The 10,914-nt window shown below is 42.9% G+C and overlaps 1 protein-coding gene across 1 annotated transcript; it reads right to left on the bottom strand.

The window, feature by feature from the left end:
* Positions 1 to 620: 620 nt before the first annotated feature.
* fen1 (flap structure-specific endonuclease 1) lies at positions 621 to 10,874 on the bottom strand. Its single transcript, XM_030756410.1, has 12 exons — positions 10,708 to 10,874; positions 10,195 to 10,289; positions 9,919 to 10,021; positions 9,694 to 9,796; positions 9,469 to 9,532; positions 9,203 to 9,312; positions 8,729 to 8,865; positions 8,087 to 8,153; positions 6,290 to 6,421; positions 6,039 to 6,190; positions 3,138 to 3,252; positions 621 to 2,918 (listed from the first exon to the last, which is right to left on the bottom strand). Exons 1-12 carry the CDS (start codon positions 10,731 to 10,733, stop codon positions 2,841 to 2,843), a joined length of 1,182 nt encoding a protein of 393 aa, XP_030612270.1. The 5' UTR covers positions 10,734 to 10,874; the 3' UTR covers positions 621 to 2,840.
* Between the last annotated feature and the right edge of the window lie 40 nt (positions 10,875 to 10,914).

The following is a 10,914-nucleotide window of genomic DNA, read 5'->3' as shown; positions in this document are numbered from 1 at the left end:
ATTATAGTAAATCTGTAGCAACTTTGGATTTTCAACTGATGACAGGAAATGAATGTGAAAGACCAAAGATTGAACTTCCTTTTTTGTTTGAAACAAAGGCACTTTCTGCGACTGAGTATGACGACCTGGAAGAGTCCAATTCTGCACTAAAGCAATCACAAAATTCTCAAAAGCTGAGTGCAATTTTATAAGCTGTGGCACCTTTGTGTCGAGCATAATACATTAATAACACATTACTCATTTTTTTGCGTAAGCTGCTCACAACACACTGAGCCAGTCCATTATTAGCAAACAGGATGAGTTTCATCTTCCTGTGCTTGCGGTTTTCAGTGCTTATCATGCTGTCATTTTCTGCTGTGTCCTGTTTAGTGCAGCGCTCCAATAGATAGAAAAAGCTTCCAACATTTTTTTGTTGTTACACTTTTCTTCATGTGTGCTTTTTAAAACCAATTCTAAACAAACATGCAAAGCTTTACAACTACAAACAGCAGCCGCACACTGACCAGTCAGCCTCAGCACGCCCTGAGATCAGGCTCCATGTCTTTCCTCTCATTTCACAGTGTTATTTTTGGGTCTCATAATGAAACATGAACGGTGTAAAAATGAACTGTGTGGCCTGGTTTGGAACAACAACTGTAATTTATTTTTAAAAACTAGGATACTAACATACAAATGTTTCTTTAATGATACATTTTAACTGAGTGCAGTTTGCACTTGTTTATTTTTAAAAGTTATCAGCAAACTAAGAAAGAAATCCCCATTTTCCAGCACAGAAATGAAAGATGTTACATCTGTTGATAATATTACTAAGAGAAAGCAGATACAAACAGAATAGGAGTGGTTCCAAGATGGACCCCTGAGGGACACCACAGGAAACAGAAGCACAGGGTGAAGAAAACTGACCAACAGATACAGAGAGATACGAAGTGAACCAGAGCAGAGCTGTACCCTTACTGTCAACCCACTGTCATTGGTCTGCTCGGCCAAATGAATAAAACTGTTCAATTTGACAGCATCTTTGTATATACGCATGAAGTCTCATTGTTGTCATCACTGTATGTTTACCAGGCCTGGCTTCCTGTCCAATTTTTCACACTAAAAGAAGTCCCCAGTTTTCATAACAGCATTTGAAATCAATGCATGAAAACACACAAATGAAGGAATTTTGCATTAGAGCATTCAGGAATTTGAGGAAGCTGATGTTAGAGACCAGTGGACAGTTGTGCAACACCTATTACTGCAAAAGGAAACAAGAGCGTCTGATGTCAAAGGTATAGTTTCCCCCACAGAATCATTTTGTTGAATAAATGCTTTGAAATAAAAAAAATTGAAGCATTTTTCCATGTGTACCACCTTATTAATTAGTATTGATTCAATGATCAAATGGTTGCTTGTCCGCGTGTCAGAAAAGGCAGTTTGATTTTTCACGTCTGTAACAAGTCCTGAAATTTAAAAACACACCCATAATATTTAAAATGATCAGAGTTCATTTACTGTGAAATTTATTTTGCCACATAAAACTGCAAACTGTGTACAAGAAGCTTCGTCTCGCTGCGGCTCAGCCGGCCACAAAATAAATCTTTTTCATATCCGGGATTTGAAGTAACAAACCATTAAACCCTGTGGGGGTAACCGAAACTGCAGCACACGCTACGGTCTCCTTAGATGTGTGTTTCCTGTTCTCTTTTTACCATTCTGTTTGTTTTATGTGAATTTATGCATCTTCACATCTAGTCCACTTTTATCTAGGGCTTCAACTTCATGTTGCAAATGTGAGCTTAGTTTAGTTTCACATTAGCTGCAGCAGCTTTCCTTCCTGAGCTCTCTAAATCTTTACACTTTGACAGTGCACTGTGAACCACACACACACACACACACACACACACACACACACACACTGCAAAACAAAACAAACAACAAAAAACAGCTCCTTTCAATGCTAGTTATATCTATAGCAGGGTAAGCATTAATAAAACATTTACATAACACCATTACGACAGTGCTCAAACAAAACTTTAAATTCATTTAACATTTTCAGTTTGTTAACATTTTCTAACTGTGGCCAAAATCATACCAAACAAATATGGTTTCAAAAGTGTTTTTAAATCCAGTTCAATAAGCAGAGATCATTAGGAAAAGTCAGGAACATTATTTATTGAGATACAGAATTCAATTAATCTATTTGGCAGTTAGACTCTGACGACCTATTGAAGCAGAAGAAAATCCTGTTCAGATACTGTAGATAATTTTAGGCCTGCCACTCCTTCTTTTGTCCCCCACTTTTCTGGTTTCCTCACATTTTTTAGGACACATTGCAAAAATACGTTTTTGCACTATAATTACTTGAGAATCAACTTGGTGTAAAAATATCGTTTTATGCCTGTCAGATAATTTAAAATCGGTTATTTGCCAAGTTGTGTATTATGTATAGACAACACTGGTTCATCACTGATGTGCTTTTTTATGCTTGAATGGTTCAAAGGTCAGTGTTAGGAGGCTTATCAAAAACCCACTCCTCTGAAAATGGACTGCACTGAAAATGAATGAAGAAGCAGAAAAACTTTGCGAGACCTTCAGAAATCCTGGAGAACGACTGCTCAGGACTACTTTACTGTAAAGAGGCAACAAACGAGGTCCTCCGCAAAAAAACACCATTTTTATTTCAAATATACTTGAAATAAAATTATTCAATACTCATTAAAACACAACTAGCTTGAGTTTCATTTCATTATGCAACACAAAGTTACACAAAAACTGTTACAGTTTCCTGTTGTCTCAACTCAAAACGTCACTCGTCAGAAGACGAGTGACTCAAACTGAGCGATGGTGCTATTTTCAGTCTATTTGGCCTTCTTAAATTTGCCTGGTGTGGCTCCAGTTTTCTGCTTTTTCTTTGCCGATCCTTTGACCTCGGGTTCCTGACAAAGAAATGAAACAGAAAAATTCAGCATTCTGAAAATAAACTGTTACAGCAGCTTCCTGTTTCCATGATGAGATCTAAATGAAACCTGTCAGCCAAACACCCCCACCTCCTTCACGGTCTCTCACACACACACACACACACACACACACACACACACACACACACACACACACACTTATTCAGGAAACATTGCACAGCACTGTAGTCGTCGTACCTTCCTCTTGGATGACAGAGATCCGGTGACGCTGAAGAACGAGTCCAGACGTCCCTGCGTGCTGCCCTGTCTGCTCTTCACAATCTTCTTACAGCCATTACGGATTCTGTCCTCACTGCACACACACACACACACACACACACACACACACACACACACACACACACACACACACACACACACACACACACACAATAAAGTGACTAAAACGCTACACTTTAGCTTATGAACAATTAGCACATTCATTTATATATTTAACAGGCAGAAATGAGTGTGCAAACCTGCAAGCAGAAGAAAACACTGCGCTAGATATCTTTTTCATTTTTAAGAGTCGAGCTGCGAGGCAGGAGGGAAAGAGGAAGAGCACAGAGGAGGATGCTGGGGCGAGGGTGAGATGTAGGCAGATGATCCACTGTGAGGACCCCTAAAGCAGGGGTCTCAAACGAGCTGGGGGCCAGTGCAGGCACTCTTTGGAGGGCCACATTGGTGTTCAATTAGTACAAAAACAAAACATTTCTGAAAATGTAGTTTTTTATTTCAAATATTGTATAATAATACAAAAGTACAAACAATGGGCACTAACATTTTTCCTCACTCTAACATCTAAATCAGCTGGTTCTCTGTCTGGCCAGTCATGTGACAGCAATTCTGCAATTTTCTTCATATTTAACAAGCAAAAATGCAGACACAAATACAGAAACTTGTTTTTGACTGCTCGTGCACTGTTCCTTAAAAATAACTGTCTTACTGAACTAACACACTTCTGCTTTCTGCTCAGATTTTCTTAAAACTAGGACAAAAACGTGTATAAAAGCAGCCTTGACCTGTACTTGGTTTTATTAAAGTTCATTGTAGAAAGCAGTTTCTCACACAGATGTGGCCCAACACACCAGTGCAAACTGTGGACAGCTCAGGGAATGATGGAGGCAGCTCTCTCAGAAACACTGCAGTCCTGTCTGCGTTCCCCTCGGCCTCGCTGAGCTTTCAGTTCACTGCTGCACTGCAAGTCAGTAAGTTCAGTTTGCAACATGCTGGGGACCCTCCCCACATCAACTGAGGAGGGGTCTGCAAACACTGGAAAGTGCCACGGTGGGCCCTGTAGTCTGCAAAATCGCTCATCAACCTCTCGCTGCAGGTTTTCAATAGCAGAGACGTCTTCAGCAGCTGCACCTTCTTCCACTAAAGAGCTGCATGCACAGAAATGAGAGGTTTTTTTGCAGACAGCTGAGTTTTCCACAGTCTCAGTTTTGTGGAGAAGGCTTTCACACTCTCACAGGCTTTTGTGATGAGCTGTCCAGGACACTGCAGCTTCAGGTTCAGGATGTTTAGCTCATACGTTATCTCCGCGAGGAACACCAAATCCATTATCCATTTTGGATCATCCACCTCAGCAACATCCAGTCTTCCATCGTCCAGGAATCTCTTCACTTCAGCTCTTAACTCAAAAAAATCTCTTCAGCACACTTCCCTTACTGAGCCAGCGCACCTCATTGAAGCACCATACGATCCCTCCATTTCTTCCAAAAAGGCTCAGAGCTTTGTTGTAAATCACACCACACAGCTGCTGAAATATATCTTTGGCTTTGGTTTGGCCACACATCAGACACAACCTCAGCAGCTCTGCTGTCACTTCACACGTCATTAACACCCTGATAAAAATTGCGAGCTGAGTCGGTTTTGTCAGTTCTTTCATCGAGCGCCTCCGAGTCTGCAGTGAAACTTTGGCCTTTGTCCTGTCACTGCTCATAGATGTTACTGGCTAATGTATCAGTGCGCTCTGCCACAGTGTTTGCTGACAGAACGTTAAACAAGCTCTTCTTTTCAGGACACACGATATCAGCAACTCGCAACAAGCAGTCCTTCAGAAACTGCCCTTCAGTCAACGGTTTCCCCGCTTTGGCAATTAATTCACTAACTACGTAACCTGCTTCAACTGCAGCATCAGTGTCTGCACCAGCTTTGTGGAAAAGTTCTTGGTAGTCTTCTTTGTAGCTGCTCACCTTTTTTTTTTTTCGTCATCTTCCTCGTTCTTCTCATAAAGCTTTTGATGTTTAGTTACATAGTGACGAATGAGATTAAACTCCTGAAAAACAGCACGTTTCTCCTTACGTATAAGGCAGATCACATTTCCATGAAGCTCCACAAAAAAATCCTGCAGTGTCCATCTTTCTTCAAATATCTTGTGTTTGTCATCCACTTTTCTTTTACGTTTGTAACGTGACATCTTCTTCTTCTTCTGCTTTTTCTTCTGGCCAAACTTTTTTTTTAACCAAAGCAGAACGTGTGGTCTGTGGCAAAACATACCTCAAAAATGCCGCAGTTCTCAGACGTCCAGCAACAATTACCACAATAACCCTATGGTGGTTGTGAAGAGCAGTTTCTCAGCTTTTAGAAACTGTTTGAATTTTTTTGATAGGACAAATGTTCGTGTAATTACGGTAATTCAAAGTTCCTTTGATCAGCTGCATCAGAGGCAACATGCTTTTCATGACTAGTAAGGTAAGGGGTGCATACCCGTTATAAGGTTAAAGTCTATTTTTTAAATTTAGTCCGGCCCCCAAACGAAGACTACACTTTGTTTATTTTAAATGATTAAAAAACAATTGTGTAAAAAACATATTTTTTTAAGGGCCAAATTGTTTTATATTTTTGAGGTCAATTCGTGGGCTGTAAGTGGGCCGCAGGCCAGGTGTTTGAGACCACTGCCCTAAAGGGAGCAGCTGAAAAAAAGGAGGGGTTTGCTCAGGAGATAACAGAAACGGTCCATGTAGATGGCCAACAGTGCCACCTAGTGGTCCAACTGTATACAACAAATGTGTGCAGTCACAGTCACAGCAACAACAAACCATCAAGCAGGCAAAACAGAAGATTAAAAAAAAAAACAGTCAACACTTAGTTCACCTGAACTGTTTCTCATCACACATGAACTGGATCAGTCCTTCCTCGTCCGGCTCCCTCCACTTCAGCTCCACTGTGGAACAATCCACCACTTCAGGGCTCAAAAACAGACCCCTGGCTTCTTTGTAGAGCCAGTCCTCTGGAGCAGGGTGCTTCTGCATGAACACAAACGTTACACACAAACACAGAGTCAGAACCAGCACCTGGCTCAGCTGGCTGAGCTGCAGTACACACTACAGCAAACTTTAACTTACACTGGGGTCAATGTTTTCTAGAATCTCCTCGATGCTGCCGTGCTGTTTGATGAGGTCGATGGCTCTCTTTGGGCCGATCCCCTTGATGGTGCCGCAGTAGTCACAGCCCAGCAGAATACACAGGTCTATGAACTGGGATGGACCACAGGAAGAGTCAGCAGCAGGAAAGATCGTGAGATTAACGCTGTGTTTAAAGCTCCTCCACACAGAGATCTGATTACACGGAGAGTACCCACACATTTCTCTGAACAAACACCACAACATGCTGACACGCACCAGGTGCTGTTATGTCTTCATGAGACACTTGTTTAGAAATTGTTGAAAAAGATTAAATCAACACCTTTTAATCAGAGTACAGCATCAAGTCAAACCTCTGGGATATTGATCTGGTCAGTTAAGTAGCAGAGGGGGTTGTTCATCAGTTTCAGCTGCTTTGGTTTTACAACCGGTGTACTGGAGGGGCAACAATGAGACAACCCCCAAAACAGGAACGGTTTTAGAGGTGGAGGCTGCTGACGTTTCCTCATCTTTTCTCACTAGTTCTGCATTTGGCTGGATCAGTGTCACTGCTGGTAGCACGAGGTTATATCTGACCCCTACAGAGGCTGCACAGGTAGTCCAACTCCTCCAGGATGGAACATCAACACGTGCCAATGCCAGAAGGTTTGCTGTCTCCCAGCACAGTCTCAGAGCATGGAGGAGATTCTAGGACACAGGCAGTTACTGTAGGAGAGCCGGACAGGAGGGCCTTAACCCAGCAGCAGGTCCAGGATCTGCTCCTTTGTGCGAGGAGGAACAGGATGAGCACTGCAGAGCTACAGAATGACCTCCAGCAGCCACTGGTGTGAATATCTCTGACCAAACAATCAGAAACAGACTTCATGAGGGTGGCCTGAGGGCCTGATGTGGCCTGAGGGCATGATGTCTGCTCACAGCCCGGCACTGTGGAGCATGACTGGCATTTACCATAGAAAACCAGAACTGGCAGGTCCTCCACTTTCACAGATGAGAGCAGGTTCACCCTGAAGAAGCCGTGGAGAACGTTATACTGCCTGCAACATCATTCATCATGATTAGTTTGGTGGTGGGTCAGTGATGATCTGGGGAGGCATAGCCAGGGGGCACAGACCTCTACAGGCTCTGCAACAGCACCCTGACTCCCATCAAGTATTGGGATGGGATCCTTGGACCCACTGTCTGACCTTATACTGGTGCAGTGGGTCCTGGGTTCCTCCTGGTGCACGACAATGCCCGGCCTCATGTAGCAAAAGTATGTTGGCAGTTCCTGGAGGATGAAGGAACTGATACAACTGGCTGGCCCCGACGCTCGCCTGACCTAAATCCAACAGAACACCTCTGAGGTGTTACGATTCAGTCCAACTGATGCTGCCAGGTTGCACCTCAGACTATCCAGGAGCTCAGCGATGCCCTGGTCTGGATCTGGGAGGACACCATCTGTCGTCTCATTAGGAGCATGTCCCGACTTTGTCAGGCATGCATACAAGCACGTGGGGGCCATACAAACTGCCGAGTACCATTTTGAGTTTCTGCAATTAAACTTTGGCAAAAATGGACTAACCTGCTGCATTTTTCACTTTAATTTTCAGTGTTTTTAAATTCAGTGATGTCTTTGAATGATGTGGCTTCCTTTCAGTCCTGACACATTACCCGGTCCATGTCAGTATAGATATCCTCCATGTGTTTTTTTCCCCAGTTGAGATTTGATGTTTTTTCAAGTGTTTGTTGAAGTTTTTTGAGCAGCATTTAAACATTTGTTAAAGTCAGAAAAATCTTCACCTGTTCATTGGTCAGGCCGACGTCCTGCAGGATGCGACTGAAGTGGAACTCTTGAATAGGAAGTTTCCTGAAACAACAATAAACACCTTGTAGTAAAGCAGGTACATGTGGTGCATTGATAACAGTGCTGAGCCTAGACGTGCTAACAAAGCATGCTCACTGATCATGTTTAGGTTCTCACTAGGAAGAACTTTATCTGTTACTACACAATGTGTCAAATATCGCCCATTTACACTCAGGATTTTACAAGTATACAAAGAGCTGAAACTTAGAGCTGAAACATCTTCAAGAAACAAAAAGAAGTCCAGTCGCCCTTTTTTTCAAAGTTCTAGAGACTGTTATGACTTGGATGACTGAGAACCGACAGACATATTCCACACAGAAAGGAGGATTTGAACCTAGGACCTCCTTGCTGTGAGGCAACAGTGCTAGCCACTGCTCTACCATGCTTCCCTTGGTTAAAAATGCAAACGTGAACTTATTCATTTTAACCTGTGTGGACTGAACCGTGTCATATACACATGTATTCACATAGTAAACATGAGTTTGAAGTAGAATCAGGGCGACAACATCAGATCGTTTGCATTCGGCCAACATCTCTGTCCCAGACTCATAATGGAGATCGAAGATGCCGGTGCATACTTTGCTTCACTGGCCGTGAGATGTCTGAGCAGGATGTTTGTCCCAAAGGTCAGCCCGTCCATATCCTCTGTCGCTGTGGCAAACACTTTCCCTGCTTTAACCAGAGCAGCACAGCTGGCCTCAGCCTCACACGGAGCCTTTAATGCAAAAAAAAACATAAAGTTACATCTAACAGAATGATTCACCCAACCCGCCGTGATGCAAGTGACCACTTTTAAATGTATTTAGATATTTAAACTGCCTCACAAAGTGCAGAGTTATTTCAGAGCTTTAGGTACACTGTTAAGATCAACATTTGAAATTTCTGCTCATCACATTTTCTCTTTCTAGGTAAGTGAACCTAGCTGGACCTTCTAATCGTAACTTGGTAAGAGGATAAGCAGTCCATAAAAATTCCATTGGAAGGATGTCTCAAAACCACGTAGGAAATGTGCAAATATTCTTGAACCCATCACAAGACAATGCAAATCTCACCTCAATGAAGGGCACTCCCATCAGAGTCAGCAGCTTCTTACACTCATCATTATGCTGCTTGGTGACTTTAACCAGACGCTTTGTGAATTTGTCAATATTCTCTTGTTCTCCTGGTTTGAGGGACAACAAAATGCAATTAGATTCTCATGCCTGCAGTAAAACACGTTCACAGACTTCAATCCTCATGAAATAATCTGAGTTCAGGTCTGGTTTAAAAACCAGTGACCTGACTTTAAACTCTGTGGCAAAAAAAACTATTTCTTTACCAATTTCTTGGGCCTGGGCAAGCATCTTCTCAGCTTCAGCTCTCCTCTCCCCTCTCTTCTCAAGCTGGGAGATGAAAACACGAGCAGAGTGAGAGACAGCTGTCCGCACAAAACAGAGTATTTAACGTGCTTTACTGACACAAAGTAAAAAATAATCCACGGCACTGGAAACAAACAGGATTTCAGCACACAGGTGGGGAACCGCCAGAGGAAATCCTTACTCACCTCTGCTGACTTGAGCTGCGGGGGCTTGCCGTCAAAGACGTAAACAGGTTTGATTCCATGTTCCAACATGCGGATGGTGCGGTAGAACATTCCCATCAGGTGGCTTTAGGAAAAGAGTAAAGGCCCTGAGCTACAGTTCACCAAGGTTCAACTGAGGAACTACTTTACCTACAATTACGCCTTTTTTGGCCCAAAAGATAAGTGTGTTTATTGTTGCGGTAGTACCTTGTTGTCTCTCCATCTTCATTCTGCAGAACGTTACCATCCTGTCGCACAGCAATCAGAAACTGGTAGATGCACATCGAGGCATCGATCGCAATTTTCCTGCCTACAAAAGGTGAAAAAAGGTGCTTGTTCAACACTGGTATGAAGAGTTAGCATTCATCACGGATCCCACAAACTGTATGTAGCAACATATTGATGTTAAACTGATTCACCACTGATCTCTTTTTTGTGCGTGTGTTTCACTGATGTATAAGGAATATAACCTGGAACAGTTACCAAAGTAGTTCTTGATGTCTTGCTCCTTAATGGCCCCAGGGGCCTGGTCAGCAATCAGCTTGGCAAGTCCGTGTATTCCCATTGTGTCCAAAAATCTGGAAAAACAGTGAAGCTCTGTGGTTAATATGCTGTGTCAGATCCACCGTGGCTGCATGTCGTAGAGGCTGGGACTGCAGAGCCACGCGAAAACAAAGAGGACACTGTACAAGTTAACAAATGTAAGGTTTTTAACGCAGGCTTCATATCAATTAAAAGACGGGCTCATTGTCGTTGGTTATACAGCAATAATGTGTGTGCCAGGTTTGTGAATTTACAATGAACTGGGATCAGTTCAAGTCGGCAGGTTTATGCGATTTAAACAAACTGGAGGGCAGAAATGTGCCCTGCGCTGCGGACACAGAATATTCAGATATGCACTGTGTTACATCCACTTTTTATCAAGATGCAATTAGGAAGCAGCAGTCTACTAACAACGCTGACTTTCAGGATAAACAATGTTTACAACAGACTCACCCGTTAGCAATAAAACCGCAGCACATCCAACGACTCCGGGTCCTAGGGCGCGAGGAACTGCGCCTGTTTCGCGGGAAATCAAATGGCAGGCATTTCCTATCAATCTATCGAGCACGGCACTTCCGAGTACCCAGAAAACCTGCAGATCGACAGTGCAGGTTTGATTAAACAGGCCTGACTTCTGATACGGAGGGCCTTCAAGGGCAC

This window comes from Archocentrus centrarchus, chromosome 20 (assembly GCF_007364275.1).
Source record: "Archocentrus centrarchus isolate MPI-CPG fArcCen1 chromosome 20, fArcCen1, whole genome shotgun sequence".
In the NCBI taxonomy this organism is placed as follows: Eukaryota; Metazoa; Chordata; class Actinopteri; order Cichliformes; family Cichlidae; genus Archocentrus; species Archocentrus centrarchus.
The sequence above is the reverse complement of the archived record's forward strand: the minus strand, read 5'-3'. Positions and strand labels throughout refer to the sequence as shown.